Genomic DNA, 19459 nt, shown 5'->3' on the forward strand with positions numbered 1-19459 from the left:
ACAGTAGCCAATCAGTTGTTTTAATTGTCATATTTGAATTCAGCACATCAAAATACATAATAAATACCACATTTTATCTCTGAAGCAGACGACTTCTCAAAAATTGTAGACCAGTGTTTTCAGTGGCACTTACACTGCCTGGGTCCTGGCCAGGGCCGGCTCCAGGCAGCAGCAAAGGAAGCAGGTGGTTGGGGCGGCCAGTGGAAAGGGGGGCGGCACGTCCGGGTCTTCGGTGATAATTCGGCAGCGAGTCCTTCAGTCCCTCTCCTCCTCTTTGAGCTGCTGCTGAAGAGGAAGAGAGGGAGTGAAGGACCTGCTGCCGAATTGCCACAGAAGAATGAGCTGCTGCCAAAGTGCCCGCCGATTGGCTTTTTTTTTTTTTTTTCCTCCCTGCTTCGCCACTTGGGGCAGCAAAAAAGCTGGAGCCGGCCCTGGTCGTGGCCATTGGTCCAGGGGGCTCTGCATTTTAATTTAATTTTAAATGAAGCTTCTTAAACATTTTAAAAATCTTACTTGCTTTACATATAACAATAGTTTAGTTGTATATTACAGACTTATAGAAAGAGACCTTCGAAAAACGTTAAAATGTATTACTGGCACATGAAACCTTAAATTAGAGTTAATAAATGAAGACTTGGCACACCACTTCTGAAAGGTTGCTGACCCCTGGTCTAGTGCCTCCTGCAGTCAACAAAAATTCGCTTTTAAAGTGCATATGATTAATCAGAAAATCTGCTTGCTGCAAATAAAATCCATCCTTTAAATAGCGTGTTGTGGGTTTGGTGTCACATTGGTTTTTTCACATTATTTTAATTTACTGTTTTTAATGGCGTTATCTCTAAGCGTGTGAGGTTTTTTCCTTGGAGCCCCTCTTGAGTCAATTTGATATCCAATTAATCTCTTGTTGTTTTGAATAATGGGCCAAATTGGGGCATACCAAGTGTGGCAGTGCAAGGGGACACAAAGTGCCCAGTTAACCACATCATGGGTAGCAGTGCCAGAAGGCTCCATAGAACTGTTGTATCTCCCCAACCCCCTCAGCCTCATGCAGGTGGGTGGGAGTGAATGGGGCAGGATCTGAGTGGAGGAGACATAGCTGCACTGGGGAAGGCATGTTGTTCCCCAACATCAACCAGGCATGAGCTGCTTCTGGGACAATACAGTTATGTACTGCCCCTTACTCTGTACTTGTGTAAAAGACACCCTGGATCTCAAAATTACTGTCTGACTGTACTGAGCATTCTACAGCCATAAATTAAATTGTACTCCACATTATATAACACAGTGTGTGGCATCTCCACTCTGTTGGGAAACTTACAACCAAAATAACATCGCATCAGTGCCCTGTACCCTCTGTTGGCTCCCTATTTGCATCCTTAGTTTAATCTTTGAAATGCTCTTTGGGCTCAGGCCAAGGTCCTTCAAAGATTGCCTTTTGGTGACTGACCAACACCATTGCATTCAGAGGGATATGAAAATTGAGTTCTTAAGATGAAATTTCTGAGAGCTGGAGGCAAGGCATTCTCAGTTCCAGCTCCTAGACTGTGGAATACCTTACCAGAGAAGATCCAAACTGTCTAGTCTATCTTCTGAGCTTTTGGGGAAAAACAAACAAACAACAAAAGCCCTTTCATCAGGTTCATGAATGTCTGGGCTGGGTGGGAGCAGACAAATAGGAACTGGGTTGTCATAGGGGTTTCTTTAGCTCTCTACTCCTAAGGGAACTTTTGTGTGCATCTGTATTGTTACAGACATTCTTGCTAACAGGTATTTTGAAATAAATTAACAAAATAATTGAAACTGGTCTGATGATGTATTATTTTGACAAATAAAATTTGCAGATTTTAACTTTTGCACAGAATTTTTTAATTTTTTGGTGCACAATTCCCCCAGGAGTAATTAGGTTTCACCAACCCAGTAACAAATATGAATCCCTGAAGTGCTATAACAGTCCTACCATGGAGTTGTAAACAGTCTCCTTGGGCACTCCAGTCTATCCTGACACCCAGGCAAGCTGGATTTAATGATAGTTGGTTGGCATGCACCAAGATAACAAAAGATTCAGGTTGCTTCCACTCCCCAGAGATGAGTCATTTATCCCAGGTTAATAGGTACCTTAGATATCACATCAAAGACAACTGCTTGTAGCCAAACTAAGGATTTATTGACCAGGAAAAAGAAATGAATTATTTACAGGTTAATGCAGGCGCGCGCGCGCACACACAATTACCATCTACGGTTCCAAAAGGTGACACAGTTGTACCAATTTGTCAGCACTGAATGTCTATTAGGGCTAACCCAGGTTGACCATGTGGGATCTCTGCATCTGTTTCCTAACTCCAGCCCTGTCAGAATTCAAACAGCAAAGAGATGACAAATTTTCTTGTTCACTATCTTTTTTTCCTTCTTCCAGAATTCAAGATGATGGGATGAGCCCTTTTGCACCTAGCCTGTGCAAGAACACTTAGCAAAATTTTGTATTGTGATGTTCCACAATGGCCCATTTAGTTTTGATAGTCCTTCCTTATGGGCAAGAGGAAATATCTTTCATAGGGATTTAGTACTAGGTGAAGTTTTTTCTTGTTTGGTGGGTTATGTTCTGAACTATATAGCAAATACTTTAAGTATTACCTTATAGCACAGGATACAGACATTATAAGTAGGATTAATACATTTAGCAATTTACTAGTAATTCATAAAGTCCAGACAGATAGTTATGAGTCCACTACTCAACTTAATCGTACTAACACACAGGTGAGCTGAACTGGTTTCCAGCAATGACTTTGTCAGTGCTCAGCTGCGGCCTAAATCCTTGGCAAGAGCTGGCCTCTGGTCTGCCAGTGTCACAAAGAAAATAATCTAACTTTTCAGGCACTCTTTCATGCTATGCTGTGTAAGCTTTGTTTTAAAAAAATGGAGCTATCAGCTGATCTTAAGTCAGTTTTATCATTCTCTGCCTAATTTCTCCCTATAACTAAATTCCTTTAAGCCTGTGCAAAAGTTATTGCATTTGTGGTTGAATTAACAGTTTATAAATAAAGCTGTAATGTACTGTGTGTATATGTAGATTTGCACGAGGAAAACTTTTGATCTTTGCCGCCCGTGGTACTTGTAAAACTGGAAGGGTGTATGCATTCTGTGAAAGCAATCACAGACTTGTTAAGTATCTGCTGCCACTTGAATCTTTTTTCCTTTTCCTATTTATTTTTTTAAAATTTCATTGTCTTCTCTCATGTAACAATTGCTTTGTGTAGCATCTTGTCCCCAGAAAGGGGGGAGAGCTATTTTTATCTGTCTCTGTCCCTACTGAATAGTCCACAGAATTCATGATAAAACCATCCTTCCGAAACCCTGAAGTAAAAGAAGGTTGCAGTCCAGCAGCTCTTCAGTCCCATTCAAAGGTCAGTATTCCCAGGTCACCCATCTGAGAGTCAGTAACCGCTTCATCATGGTTCATTCAGCTGCCGTTCCAGGGCCCTGCTCTCCAGGCCTTCTGCTTGAGAGTTCCAAGACCTGCTTCTCTCCCATAAGTCTCGTCCATAGCTCTGAGTCAGCGCTCCTGCAAAAGAACTCTCCACACTTTCACTCAGCCAAGCTTCCCTGTCTGAGAGTCAGACCCCAGCTCAGGGAATATTCTGAGCTGAGCTTCCTGCAGTCCACCACTCAAGCCTGCTGCAAGGAGTTCTTCCCACAGTGTTCCAAACACCCAGGCCTCTCTGCTTATGAGTCCTATTCCTGCTCTGAGATCCACTCTCCAGCATCAACTCTTGTTTTGGGCTCAGCTTCTCCTAACCAGGCTGGTGGTTCTTCCTAGGATCCTCTGCACAAGCTCTCCTTTAACTTGGCAGGTTTTCCACAGCTCTGGTCAGTCCTTAACATCAACTTCTTGCTCTTCTCAGTGGCTTTCTACCAGCTCTCTTCTGCTGCTGCTGCTCTTTCCTAGGTCTCTGTTCCTCCTCAGACAGCTCTCACCTGTCCTTCTCTATCTCTCTCTCAGTGCTCTCAGGCAGCTTTGACTCGTCAACGTTTTAAGCCCAGTTGAAGTGAGCTGATGAGTCACAGCTTTGGCCCTACTCCCTCTTAAAGGGCCAGTGTCGCCCAGTAACAGACCTTAGCTGCTTTCCCTTCCTCTGTCCATACCTGCTTCCTATGAAGTGTTTAAGCTTAGTTAGCTATGCTCCCAGTCAGTTGGACCAGAACTCTCCCCAGCAAATCCAGAGGTGGTTCCACCACTTAAAATAAGCAGAGCAATGAGCTTTGCTTTTTCAGGCAATTTTCCTATAAGATTCTCTTGGCCACCTCTGACCATGTTTCAGCCTTAGCAATGTAGGCAAGTAGTGAGGGAAGCTTGCCTACAAAGTTGTCTGGCAGGTGAAACTTGTAGCTTTGCAACGCAAGTAATTTCTCCATCTAGCAAAGCCCTGGTGGTTTTTCACAGTTGATCTCAGATCTGCCAGACAGGAACTTCCATTGCCAATATTTATCATAGGTGAGATGGGTGAGTGTGACATACCAGGGTACAACCCAGACTAATGAACAGTTGTGTTACTCCTGCCCTGGAACCTTGGGTGCCTTACAATGCCTTGGTGAAGTAGCTCTCACCTGGGCCACTCACAAATAGCCTTCTAGCTTGCAAGCCACACCCTGAGCATCTACATGTAACTGCAGCCTGCCAACCACACGTGGGTTACACTTTGTACTCTCACCAGCCTTGCTTATACTGCCGGGTCATCCAAACATATCCCAGTCTCAGATTTCCACCAGAAATCTGTCCTGTACTGCCCGGCCGTCTCCCAGAGAGTACAAAATATTATAAATCCATTATTCCTTTAAGGGAATAATATGCACATAACTTGTCACCCCAAATGGCGTTACCCAGGCACTTCAGCTTGAACACACTGGATTAGATAAAACATGTTTATTAACTACTAAGACAGAGAATACAAGTACTGAGACATAAAAGCCAGAAATGGTTACAAGAAAAATAAAGATAGTAAAACATCTTAATACCTACCTTAACAAACTATGTCAGATTCAAGCAAAGTTTCTCACTGTGTGCTTTCAGCAGTCTTGCTAACCAAACTCTGTCCAGAGTCCAGCACTGGCTTCCTTTTTCGCTTCAGGTACTGTGCATGTCATGGGCAGGGAGACAGAGAGGGGTGCCTTTGGGTACGTGTTCCCCTCTTGAAAAACATTTTCAGCTGGGCACTCGGAGATAGAGAATCTATGTGGAAGAATGTTGCCTGCTGCTTTTTTTCTCACCCATTTGAGTGTTCTTTGTTTCCCTCTCTGACCAATGACTCTGTTTACTACTTAAATGCAAATTAAGCAGAGTACACATTCCTTTATTTAGAATAGACCTGTTTGCTAACCTTAGTTTGGGGGGGCTATGGGGGTTGGAACATGTGTTTAATAATATCATACAGGAAAATCTTATAACTTTATATACAATGTTCCACACACATTTTATCAGGATGATACTGACCAGCAAATTATGAGTTTTCAAATGATACCTTACAAGACATGCCTTGTACAAAAAATATTACAATAGTATGGAGGGTGTGAATGCAGGTAGATTCTGTCACAGTGGGTAAATATGGAGAGAAGGGAGGTATAGAGGCAACAAGACTCAGAGGTTGGCAGGGGCTGTAACTGGGGAGGCAGATAGAGCCAGGAAGGCAAGGAAGCCAGAAATATTGGATATGCAGTGACTGGGAAGCTATGTTGGCAGTGGGTCTCCCCACTGGTGGAGGGTGGATAAATCATCAGTGTAACCGAAACTGTGTGCACTGTTACCCAGTATACCCATACCAGCCCCTCTACTCAAATTATTTTTTTTCTACCCTGTGTAGTCCCCTTCCTCATTCCATGTGTGAATGCTGTGGTTGATCAATGTTGATTTTAAACAAAGTAGAATGGAGAATGAGACAGGGACCATAAAAAGCACACATTGATGGGGCGTGGAAATTGGTACAGGCAACTAGGAACGGATTCAAAGGATCAGAGGGACAAGTAGATTTCAGCATGTGAGGATCCTGAAGATGAAATATGCAAGGAGTCATTGGAGGGAGGGCCTGGATGTTGATGCATTAACTGGTGTCTTCTCAGTAGTATTTAGTGATTGTGTTAAAGGAAATGCATGTAAGCATACTTAATTCTCACTTACAAAGTGGTGTGTATGTGTGTGCATGAATGCACTAAAAGAACATTCTCTGAGTAAAAGTCAGGTGTTCATCATATCAATATTCTATCTTTCCCCAGACATCTGCAGAGCTATTGAGTTGCTGGAAAAATTACAGAGGAGTGGAGAAGTACCACCACAAAAACTACAGGCTTTGCAAAGGGTCCTTCAAAGTGAGTTCTGTAATGCTGTGAGAGAGGTAAGTTAACCTGGCATAAACAAATAGCAATCAAAAATACCAGATATATGCCTGCTTCTAAGATGTACTGTTATACCTGCTGAGCAGGAACAAAGCTAGCTGTTACAAGAGTTTATTTTGAATTACTTTTTAATCTGACCTCAAATCTATTATCTGCAAACTTTCGGGCTTAATTCTTTATTAAAAAAAAAAAGTAGGATAGGATTTAAAACAAAACGAACAATTGTCTTAACATACTTAGATTTAAATTTTGCCCCTGAATAACCTAGATAAGGATATATTATCTTAGGTTACAGAAAGCCAGTTAACAATTCACACCTTTCTTGGAGAGAGAACTTGAGGGTCTGACATTCCTGTCAGCTGCAAGCACCTGTACCCTAAAGTGCAAGTGAGGGCTTGTCTTCACTACTAAAAAAAAAAAAAAAAAAAAGGAGGGGGGGAGGAGGCCATGTTTTTTTACCTCAGGGTAACTAACACGTGAGCTATCACAAGGTAAAGACACAGTGAAGACAAGACACTTTTTTACCACAAGGTAAACTCACCAGAGTTTGACCTCTGTGAGTTTACTTCGCAGTAAAACAAAAGTGTCTTGTCTTCACAGTATTGTTATGAGAGAGCTCATGCAAATTAGTTACTCTGAGGTAAAAAATACATCTTTTTTTAGTAATGAAGACAAGCTGTGAGTCAATACAAATATGATACTTTTCTGTCTCCGCCTTATGATTAACATTCTGTTCTAGCATTAATTAGCATCTCTTCAAGGCTCTCAATCCCTTACCTGCACTCGGAATGGTTCTTCCAGGTGTGTGGGTGGGAGTAGTTGCAGATCCAACTATCACTTTTGGTTTCAGTGATAGCAGTGATATTCACTGTGCTTGAATAGCCCATTCAGTAGACCCAGGGGAAGGTGTAACTTACTCTCTCAGTCCTGTCTCAGGCTATGTCTATGCTACAACCTATATTTACAAAACTTGTCGTTCAGGAGTATGAATATTCCACCCTGAGTGGCATAAATTACACTGACATCAGTATCAGAGGGGTAGCTGTGTTAGTCTGGATCTGTAAAAGCTGCAAAGAGTCCTGTGGCACCTTATGGACTAACAGACGTATTGGAGCATGAGCTTTCGTGGGTGAACACCTACAGAAGTTCATGCTCCAATACATCTGTTACTCTATGAGGTGCCACAGGATTCTTTGCTGCTTTTACTGACATAAGTGCTCGAGTGCACAGCACTATATCTGCAGGAGAGCTTCTGCTGCTTGCAAAGGTGTATTTTTTTATGCCGATGGGACAGCTCTCCTGGCAGCATACTGCGTCTTCACCAGACATGCTGCAGCAGCGCAGGTGTGTCGGTACAGCTGTGCCATTACAGTACTTTATGTATAGACATGGCCTCAGCTTGAGGTGTCTTTCCAATAGGGCAGATTTATTCTCTTTCAGGCACATACCCTTTCTCTCTGTAAATTAGGAAATGCAATTTTGAGAGTAGTAGCAGAAGTATTGATCTCTTGTCACACATCTAACACAGTAGATTATTGGTCACACCATCTAAGCAGAAAACGTATCTATTCATTTTTCCCATTAAATTATGTACCTACTAAATAACTTTGTCCTAAAGGTATATGAGCACGTATATGAAACTGTGGACATCAGCAGTAGCCCAGAAGTGAGAGCTAATGCTACAGCAAAGGTAAAAGTCTTACTATAACTAGAATAGAATGTAATAGTTTGTCACAGAAAGGGTGATCTAGATGTCTCCTTCTGATCTGACCTGTTAATCTGTCCTTTTTATGAACAAGATATGAAAGACTTGTTATTTCAAATGACATTCGTTTTTATTTAATTCAAAATGCCCCTTAGTTTCGTATTCTGATGTTGGTACCTAGGATACACATTATTTTTACTTCATTGTCTGTCTCAAAAACCTTTTCAAATGCTTACCACCTCTGACTATAAGAGATGGAGACTTTCTAAGGTTCTGATTTTAAGAAAAAGTAAATAGTTTTGTTTCTTATAGGCCACAGTTGCTGCATTTGCTGCCAGCGAAGGTCATTCACATCCCAGAGTTGTTGAACTGCCAAAAACAGAAGAAGGTCTTGGATTCAACATTATGGGAGGCAAAGAGCAAAACTCTCCAATCTATATCTCTCGAATTATCCCAGGCGGTATAGCTGATAGACATGGGGGACTGAAACGTGGAGACCAGCTTCTTTCTGTAAACGGAGTGGTAGGAATTGGCTTTAACTTTCAGTTGTAGTAAATATTTGTGTCCACTTGAGGGTGTATAGAGACTGTAGTCTGCAAAAGCCTGGTGCCTTTTTTTAGTGTTGGCAAAGTGATAGAAATCTCATCCTCCTGTTTGCAGTTGATTCATAATTAGCAAGACTAGGATATTGGACAAAAACTTGAGTATGACCAGAGTTCTTGGACTATGGTTTGCTATTGTACATGAATTCACTAAATGGTAATACAAGTATATCATTACCTGAGGCAGTATTTCAGAGCATGGCAGGATAAATAAGGCCAAATGTTAACTACTCTATTTTGAAGCAAACAGTATAATTACCTTATGAAATAGTTTTACAGTTACAGATGGGCATAATTTTTTCAACAAATAGTAAATTTGCTGAAAAATGCTGTTTTGGTACAACCAAAACTGTTTGAAAATTGGGTTCAAATTCAGTGAATATTTCTGCTGAATAAAAACTGGAAAAAAAATTCAGAAGTCAAAATGGTTTGTTTTGAAATTTTTCAAACAAACTGTTAGGAATCAGCCTGTACCATTTCAAAATGTCATTTTGAACTGACCAAAGAGTTTTTTTCATTTCAGCAAGAAAAATGGGGCGGGGGAGGGGGTCAGTTTTAGTTTGCAATTATTTTTTTGGTTTGGCCACCAAACCTAAAAAGCAATTATTCATTCAGCTCTAGCTACAGTGGTGTTAAAGTGGTTCTGCTACATGTGTCCCTGATGTTGCAGACTTTTAATAATGTGAATTTTTGCATCTTGTAAGGTAAGTACCAAAACCATTCAATCTAAGGCAAGATAATATGACGATCCTTTGATGTTGTCATTGTCCTGATAAAAATGCTGCTGGAGACTGAAAACCGTGACAAAGTGCAAGGTATAAAGTAATTTTTGCAGGGTCTGTGATTTTTTTCACCTTAAGTGCTGAGAGTTTAAAAACCATTCCTCCAGTTTCTTATAAAAAAGTAGCATGTATTTTAAACTCAGTCACTGATTTTTTTTTTAAATTAAGCATCCATTTAGGCTGAAGATACATAAAAGGCACAACACATAAAATACCAACTTGTGGCCTTCTGGGTGATGAGAAAAAGGAGACTGCTAAAAGGTTTTTTATTTTTTTGGTGTATATTTTTATAGAATAATTCTTGCTGCTCAGATGCTCTCAGAGAGCTGTGAGTGAACTAGACAAGTTTTGATTGTACTTTCAAAAACTCTTAATTTATATGTACTAATTAAAATTCAGGCTCTAGTAACTACTTGTACATACTTAACCGTATTTTATGACTTAGGTTTTAATTCAATCCTGTAGTCTGTCACCAGAGCCACTCTTGTGATGCAAAGGAATTTGAGAGCTATCAGATGTCCCCAATATTGGGATATCCCTAGCAGGCATAGTCATCTCTTATGCCCCCAGTATATGGAAGGGGTCCTGGCCAAAGTGCTACAGCTGTTCTGTGCTGGTACCATGGTTCCTTGGGCTGGCCAGTGTATCTTTATAGAAATTCCCAAGTTGCTCTAAAATATCCTGAGACAAGCATAGAACTGGCACCAGAATCGATAAGCCTCAAGTGGCTTTCTTGTGCCTTTCTCACCCACAGACACCCCACCAAAAACAAACAAACAAACAAAAACAAAAAACCGCTTAGCAGACAGTGGGCATAAATTTAAATACATATTTATAAAAATAAATAAAACTGGGATAAAGAACAGGAGTACTTGTGGCACCTTAGAGACTAACAATTTCCATCCCACCATCAAGCTCAGCCTAGACCAATCCATACAAGCGGTCCATTTCCTAGACACTACCGTGCTAATAAGCAATGGTCACACAAACACCACCCTATACCGGAAACCCACTGACCGCTGTACTTACCTACATGCCTCAAGCTTCCATCCAGGACACACCACACAATCCATTGTCTACAGCCAAGCTCTAAGATACAACCGCATTTGCTCCAATCCCTCAGACAGAAACACCTACAAGATCTCTATCAAGGATACTTAAAACTACAATACCCACCTGCTGAAGTGAAAAAACAGACTGACAGAGCCAGAAGAGTACCCAGAAGCCACCTACTACAGGACAGGCCAAACAAAGAAAATAACAGAACGCCACTAGCCATCACCTACAGCCCCCAACTAAAACCTCTCCAGCGCATCATCAAAGATCTACAACCTGTCCTGAAAGATGATTCCTCACTCTCACATACCTTGGAGATCAGGCGCAGTCCATGCTAACAAGACATCCTCCAACCTGAACAAATGCTCACCAGCAACAAGCAGCACGTAGCAACATAAACAACTAACCCAGAACTATCCTTGCAACAAAGCCATGCCAGCTCGTCCACAATCTATTCAAGTGACACATCATAGGACCTAATCACATCCGCCACGCCATCATGGGGGCTACGTTCACCACACATCACACACGTGATATTGCCATCATGTGCCAGCAGTGCCCCTCTGCATGTACATTGGCCAAAACCGGACAGTCTCTACGCGAAAAGATATAAATGGACACAAATCTGACATGCAGAGAATCATAAACGTTCAAAAACCAGGAGAGAACACTTTCAACCCTCGAACAACCTCAAGTGGACAGACTTAAGGTAGCAAATTTGCAACAAAAAAACTATCAAAACAGACTCCACAGAGAGACTGCTGAACTAAAATTAATATGCAAATTAGATACAATTAACTTAGGTTTAAATAGAGACTGGGAATGGTTGGGTCATTACACTAATTGAATCTATTTCCCTATGTTAAGTTCTCCTCACACCTTCTATGGGTCATTTCAATTATCACTTCAAAGATTTTTTTTCTCCTGCTGATGATAGCTCATCTCAATTGATTGGCCTCTTCTAGTTGGTATGCGTACTTCCACCTTTTCATGTTCTCTGTATGTATAAATATCTTCTTCGGATGCATAGAATGGAACACACAGACAGAAGTGAGCTGTAGCCCACGAAAGCTTATGCTGAAATAAATTTGTTAGTCTCTAAGGTGCCACAAGTACTCCTGTTCTTATTGCGGATACAGATTAACACAGCTGCTACTCTAAAACTGGGATGCATGTGCATGCACATGTACAGTACGTTAGTTTTATGTTACCAATTTTAAATGAAGAAATAGCCTCATACCTCTGAGCACATTCTTAACATAATATTTAATATGCTGCAGACTTGTTTTTAATAACTGTATTCAGAATTAACTTAGTGTCACAGTTTCAGGAGTAACTGCACCTGTATTCCCCATCCGTGGTCCCTCAAGGGTGCCCACTTACCATTTCAGGTTCCCACCAGTCACCTTTCTTGGATGGAGACTCATGGCCCTCTCCTTTCTGATAGGGCGTTTTAGGCTGTACTGCTGCCTGCCTTACACTGTGATATCTCCAGCAAGCTAGTCTGCCTAAGGCTCTGCCCTGTGCTTTCTCTCTGAGGACAATGGCAGTGTTGTTTTGCTTTGTTTTTTTGTTTTGTTTTTTGTTAACCACTGACCACACAACTGTAACAAAACAAAGTACATTTATTCTTAAGTCAAAAACATTGCAGAGAAAACATTTAAAAAACCCAACCCAACAATAAATACACCTCTACTCCAATATAACATGGTCTTCGGGAGCCAAAAAATCTCACCACCTTATAGGTGAGACTGTGTTATAGTGGGTTTGGTCTGGTACGGCATGCTGGCCAGCTTCCCCGGCTGTGACTTAAAGGGCCCAGTGCTCCAGCCACTGCAGGGAGCCCTGGGCCCTTTAAATCATCACCGGAGCTCAGCAGCGGGGCTCGGGAGGGGATTTAAAGGGCCTGGGGCTCCCTGCATTGCCAGAGCCCCAGGCCCTTTAAATTACCGCCAGAGCTCTGGCAGCAGGGCTCAGGAGGTGTTTTAAAGGGCCCAGGACTCCACACGAATTTGGATAGAATGAGGTAAAGCAGCGGGGCTCGGGTGCACTTTAAAGGGCCTGTGGCTGCCCGCTGCTTTACCGCATTATGTCCGAATTTGTGTTCTATCGGGGTAGAAGTGTAGTTTTACACCCCACACTGAAGATACTAGGAATTGCTCATCTGTCTTATGGAGCCCCAGTAGACCAAAATATTTCCAACCTTTCAATCCAAGGATTGAGGTTCCCCTGGATCCAAGTTCCTGCCTGTTTGTTGAATCAAAAAGAAGACCCCAAGTCAGTTCAAGCTCATCCGTTTATACCAAAAGGCCTTTCTTTGTTTCTTAGTGTCTGGAAAAATACAACATGGATCAATATATGCAAACCACCCTAAGGATTAGTACTTCTCTGGGACTGTTTACAATCTCGGGAAGTGTAGTAATCACCCACCCACGCCCAATTGCTCTTAGTTCCTGAAGGACCTGTGGTAACTCTCTCCTCATAGAGTTGCATATGGTCTTTGGCTCACAATGATACATAAAACGTTAATAAATTTAATACAATCTTCTCACCAAAGACACTGCAGGTGGCTGCAATATCTGTCACACATAGCACTTACAAGCTTCAGTGTATTGTTGCAAAGGCTTTAATGTTTATGCCTTTGCCAGAACCTAGCTAATAGAGAATATTTTGAAAATTAGACTTTTGTCTATTAAAAGATATTAATGGTCTTTCCAGATTTTTTATACTAGTAACATTTAGTATGTCTTGTTTACAACAGAATTCAAATATATTTGTATAGACATAGTTTAGAAACTGTAAGCAATCTCTCATGCTATTTTTCAGTTGATTTTTTTCAAATCTCTTACTGACGCCATGTATCCTTACAAACTTCTCATGCCATTTTTAAAAGAGAACAACTTCTGCACCCAACTGAAAAACAAAAAATGAAAATATCCAAGCACATTTTCTAAATTTGATAGAAGAGAAATAACTTGTTTTTTTTTTAACTGTTGTCTTTCTTTTTGTAAGTAACATTATAGTAACGGGGAAACCCTCCAATCAACAGGTACACCACCTGCCTTCTAGCTTCTAATAGCAGCAGTGGGAGGTAGGCTTGGGATAGTAATGTCATTGTGTTTGATAACTATAATAAAGTTGGGAGAAATAACTTTTGCTGACTGATAAAACATATGATGCCTGGATCTTATAATGGATGCAGTGGTGGGGAGAAGTTGCTAAATACTATTTGTCTGGAGGGAAAATTTTACAAATTCTATTAAATGTAGACTTTAAAACCTAAAAGACCATGTTTTAAAATGTTTCTCTTATTGTACTTATTGTGTGTGTAAAACATAAACTCTAGTGACTCTCAGTATGTCTGCTTGGTCCCTGACTCCCATGATAAATTAGTTGCTTGGCACTCATTTCCACATGATGGTTTTTTTATGCTAGTTAGAAAAGAGAACACAAAGTCTGCTATCACCATTTGTTTGATGACTTGTTGAAGCTTCAGGTCTTCAACTGGGTGATAGCGCCCCTTGCATTACAGTTTCAAACTTGCCATACTTCTAGTTTTTTATTATAATGGATTTTTTTTGTGTAACAAAGGAGCTGAAGACTCTTCTGAAACACTTGTGTTCTTTGCTAATGTAATATTTAATGGTTTATGCTTTACAGAGCGTCGAAGGAGAACATCATGAAAAAGCAGTAGAACTGCTGAAAGCAGCTCAAGGAAAGGTTAAGTTAGTAGTACGTTACACACCAAAGGTCCTGGAAGAGATGGAGTCACGATTTGAAAAAATGAGATCGGCAAAACGCAGACAACAGAACTAATACTGTACACTATAATTCATGGAGAAAATTATATTCGGTTTTACAATTAACAGTTTCATTTGTGACCTAACAACTTTAACTGCCCTAAACTATAAAAGATGCTATCCTTGGGGGTGGGGGGGAATCTATTTGCAATTTTATAAATGCCTTCCCTATTAACATCACTTAGTTCTAAAACACCCAAATGCTTCTTGAAAAAAGTTTACATGAGCATTTCTATCCAGTTGTTCTTACAGATCTTTTGCAAATAAAATCTTTAACTGTTAAGAAAAATTTATAGACTTTTTTAAAATGCATTTTTAATAACATGTACTTCTACTTTTGTAACATTTTTTTTTCTAAAGATTTTCATTTGGCATTATTTTAAAATTGATGAAAGTCTTCAAAAATTTTTTGTGCTTAATGATTAAAAAATCAAAGACTTTTACCTAATGAAGCTTTTGGCACTTTTCTTCTTAAAAGCATACTGTACATCAGCTACATAAAGCTAATCATGACTTATTGTGTCGTTGGTAATAAGTACTGGATTTTGTAATTTTTTGATGAGTGCATTGTTTTTACATATGTGCTAGGTCATACCTCACTATGATAAATGTTAACTTGGAAATTTTGTTACCTCTTCTGTAAATAATCTACAATGAACATTCACTTATAAATGATTTTTTAATAACTGACCTCTAAAAATCTGGAACAATCATTCCTATAATTTATATTATTTTATACTAATTTTTGAGCAGTTAGAGAAAAGTTGTATATTGATTGATTGCATCCATGTCTATTCATATTCAGAAAAAAGAACAATATATTTAATGCAATGCAGAAAGAATTTCATATGTATTTCCCTGACTTTTCCACTTCTTCTTTTAAAAGGTATTTGTTCTAACTGGGATTTGAATTTGTCCTACTGCAATCCTTCCATTTATAGAGATGAGTCGCACAGGGTTGGGAGTAGTTAATACCTAAATTAATAAAGATTTTCCCTTTTGTGAAACTAAACAATGGTGTGGGATATCCTGGTTGACAGCTATAGTGATCTGCAAAAGTTAACAAACCTCACAAAATTGTCTGTAAGATTCCAAAAGAAGAAAAATACTGATAACATCGTATTTTAACAAAATGTGATTTATTATTAGCTATTTCTAATCTGGAGAAATCTGATTCTTCTGGTTTCTAGTTCAAAATGAGCAGTATCATAATATACCATGAATAGAGAATGTGGTGTTACCTGCTTTGGGGTAGGAACGAGGAAATCTGCAGATCAGATGCCTCCCAGATGTGAAGTGACTAATGACACACTCGGTTGTGGTGCAGTGTTATTTTTAAGCACAGTTGAGAGTATTACAATTTTGAACAGCTACATAATTTTTGGAGTCTACCAAGTTCTGGATTGTGCCCTTTTCTGTAATGACTTCACCTCTTAATATACATCTAGACGTAGCTTGACAGCATACTGGGTGTCTGTTCAATTGAAAGGCAGCTTTAAGTGCATCCTACTGACTATAAACAAGTTAGTTCTTAGATGCTTAAACTGAAAAGTGCAGTTCTGAGTGTCTGGCTCATTTCTAAGCTGTGCTCACATGGAATAACATGAAGTCAGTTGTAAACTTAATTCTACTGTGTGAAAGATGGTAAAAGGTTAAAAATTTAAAAACGATGGCATGAAGTTTATGCTTAGCTGGCCCAGTGTATAAGTAGTAATACTTGCATGGTTGCTACAAGCAAGGTAGAAATGTGAACCCTTTCGGGCTGTTTATAAGCATTGTAAGCCTGTAAAGATAATATTTTAAAGATTTTTGAGAGTAGAGTCTGAAATGCAATATGAATATTTATCAGATGATATTGAGCACTGAATTACATGACTGAGTATTGTTAGCCTGTTTCAGAAGGCTGCTTCTTACTGGTGGGGCCATGTTCTGAACTGTGTATTTTTATGGAATGATTAATGTTTAAAATATTTAGACCAAAATCAGTAGTTAGGCCAATCATGGAAATGATTTAATTTAATTGTAAAATAGTAGAGAATTGTTTTTAGAGCTTTATATATAAAAGAGAAGTATGAGTACAAGTAAAGACAATAATATGTATTATAAAACTCGTATACTTTGTGTTACTGGGTAAAGCACTGTGTTGTGTTACCCTAAAGAAATATTTACTTTAGTGTATCTAGAGCTGCTATAGGTAAATGCATTAGCATTTCCATTATAAATGATGGCTTTTGAATTCAGTAAATCAACTGTTCCAAAACTCTTTGGGTTGAACCTTGGCATACGTGCTATTGTGTGTGTGTGTGTGTTGGGAGTCGGGTTAATAAAAAAAACAATTGAAATTACTTGGTTTTTTGGGTTCTAAAATTGCAGTTATTACATTAGCAGTCTGTCCTCTTGCATGGTCTGAAAGCTCTCTGTAATTTTTAAAGTAAGGATGGGTTAAAGGTCACCAAGAAACTTACATTCTTTACTTATTACTGAGTAGGTGCAGGGGTTGCACTGTGTTAGTACACAGTCCCTACACGTGCAATACTTGGGCACACCATCATGAGTTAAGGACGGATGTAATTTCTGTGGATGATGTTATGCACCTGTTGAGAGGCACTTGATTTTAAGAACACAGAAAATAAAAAGGTGGAATTACACATTTTTGTGTGTAGATTTTTTTTTTTTTGCTTTCTCATTTGCTACTCTACTTTCAGTGAACCTTACAAAAGAGTATGTTGTGACTGGCTATTCAAAATCTCACTTGCTGTGGCTGGCAATTCAGAATCACTCATGGAGCTGAGCGTATTCATATCAGGTGCATACGGCTATGCAAATGAAAATGCATATATGGAAGTTAATCCTATCAAGTTTACATTTTGGTCTGCTCTCTTAACAGCTAATTGGGTTGGGTTTGAGGGGCTCACTTTTTTTTTCCTTATTTTGCAGTCTGTCTGGAGTTAATAGAAATACTAGTGAAAAATTCCTGTGATTATGGAGGTACTGCCATCTGTCTCACATGAGTACCTGAATTACTATGACTACTGTGTAAGGTCGTCATCTTCTTTGATAAAATATGCCTGGCTTGGGATAAAACACTTCAGTACTGAACAAAATGCTGATTTTTTTTTTTTTTTAGTGTCCAAGCTTATCTATATTAAAAGGATATTGTTTTTTACTAGACTAGATTATATATTCAAATAAATACACAAGTCCTTAATTTTCATTTGTATCATTGACGTTCTAGCCATTAATAGAGAAGATAATGCCTTCATCTGAACAGCAAAATAACATGATTGGGACATAGATTAACACAGTTACAAGACAAAAATGGGGGAAGATTGCTAAAAGATCAAAAGTATTCTGTAGTCAATTGTACTTCCTAAATAAATATTTGCTTATCACTTTATTCCTGTTGAGTCATGTTTTAGTCATGCAGCCTGTAATCTGAAAAATAGACTTAATAGCTAAAATAGCTTCTCTAAGCCCCACATTTGTGAACTGTCATAACATTCCAGAAGTGGAGTTAAATTAAGTGCTCACTGATCTATCTACGTATCCATTACTGTCACAGTGATCCATAATAAAATGTGGACAGGAGATGCTGTTTTTGTTTCCTCTGACCAACCAAGACTAAACGTAACCCTTTCAGTTTAATGTAAGTTAGGTTACTATTAAAGTAATGTTGTAATTCATAGCCAACATTTGGCTTTGGCTGTTCTAGAATAACAAACTGAAAGCCTGCCTTTTATGAGACAGGAATAATTCATATGGCACTAAATGGGCTCTGTAGTATGTCTTGAAAGCAGCATAAACAGCTTTGTATCTGCTTGAATTCTTGAGCTATTGTGTAATTTCAGTTATGTCATAGTGGAAATTACATTCCCAAATATGATCCATATTTTATACCTTGATATTTCTAAATGTGACTATACTCCACCTTTAATAAACAAAACAAAAAAAACAATTAGCTGTACAAAACACAGTACCTGATTCAAGGCCCACTGACTTCAGGGGGGGATTGGATTAGACCCATAACAGATATATTTTCTCTGTAAAAACCTAAATTAGTGCACATTAAATTTGAGAATATAAGCACAAAATACAGTTGCAATACCCTTATCCTGTTTTGTGGCTTTGCAGAATGCACCCTTATTAAGTAGAATTTTTGTTTGAATTCTGCTTAGCTAGGAATTAATCAGTGTCATTCATTATCGCTAGGATAATTTGGTTCCCTGAGAGCCATCTTGGGTTGGCTAGCCTGACTGAGTATTGGTGTAATTCTCTCCCAATTCCAATATTTGTCAGATGCTCACACCCCACACTTAAATATTTGGAGATCTTTAAAATACTTAATGGCCCAAAGTTGTATAGTTAATATTTATTTAAAATGAAAGGACAAGGGACCTTTACAGTGTTTTCTGAAAATGCTTATTTTTACCTGAGTTATGTTTAAGATTTGAATTTAAAAAAAAACAAAAATTCTTAATTCAGCCCATGCCACAAATACCTCATGGGCATGAGATGCTACAATCTGAGGTAGAATGAGGAGTGCTGCATTCAGGAAGCCTGGGTGTTAGAATCATAGTTCCTGTGTCCCATTCATTGGATGGAGGAACATCATGGATTTCTGTACTATGTCCCTCGGACATACTGATATCAAAGGTAAGCAGTGTATTTTACAATAAAATAATCACTGGCACTTCTGAGCCTGCTGTTAACTGACATCTGCTACTGCACACTCATGATGATTTAGCAGTCCAATGAATGGCTGTCTGAATTGATCATAAACATATTTTAAAGTTATTTTGATTTATACTATTGTAAAACAGCACCCATCCTAGGGTTTGCATGCCCTTGACAATCTTGTAAAATACACAGTTTAAATATTTGACTCCACTCCTTCCTGCCTGCTATTTCCTAAACACAGTACTTTGATGAGCAGCAAAATGTAAACAAAACCTAAGCCCTGCAACAGTCCTATTCCCTCCCTACTGGCCAGATTCTCTCAAATCTCTCCCCACCCACAATCCCATCCCCCCAACCCCACCCCCACCCCAAAAAAAGTGGAAGGGGAATATATATTGGCTTTGCAACTTACCCTGAAGGTCAGCAAACATGGGCTATGAGTTCCAAAAGTAAAGT

The 19459-nt window shown here is 39.3% G+C and overlaps 1 protein-coding gene across 2 annotated transcripts in view; it reads left to right on the top strand.

Moving 5' to 3' along the window:
* LIN7C (lin-7 cell polarity scaffold C) overlaps window positions 1-17723 on the top strand; it is a 22966-nt gene extending 5243 nt beyond the window's left edge. The window contains exons 2-6 of one of the 2 annotated variants that reach the window (XM_032770855.2): window positions 2414-2454; window positions 6262-6380; window positions 8000-8071; window positions 8399-8608; window positions 14187-17723. In XM_032770855.2, the coding sequence (XP_032626746.1) occupies window positions 2430-2454; window positions 6262-6380; window positions 8000-8071; window positions 8399-8608; window positions 14187-14342 (582 nt within the window). In that variant the 5' untranslated portion in view covers window positions 2414-2429 and the 3' untranslated portion in view covers window positions 14343-17723. The remainder of the gene's footprint in view (window positions 1-2413; window positions 2455-6261; window positions 6381-7999; window positions 8072-8398; window positions 8609-14186) is intronic. The other variant, XM_032770854.2, reaches the window with a different exon arrangement.
* The last annotated feature ends 1736 nt before the right edge of the window (window positions 17724-19459 follow it).

This window comes from Chelonoidis abingdonii, chromosome 4 (assembly GCF_003597395.2).
Source record: "Chelonoidis abingdonii isolate Lonesome George chromosome 4, CheloAbing_2.0, whole genome shotgun sequence".
NCBI classification, from domain to species: domain Eukaryota; kingdom Metazoa; phylum Chordata; order Testudines; family Testudinidae; genus Chelonoidis; species Chelonoidis abingdonii.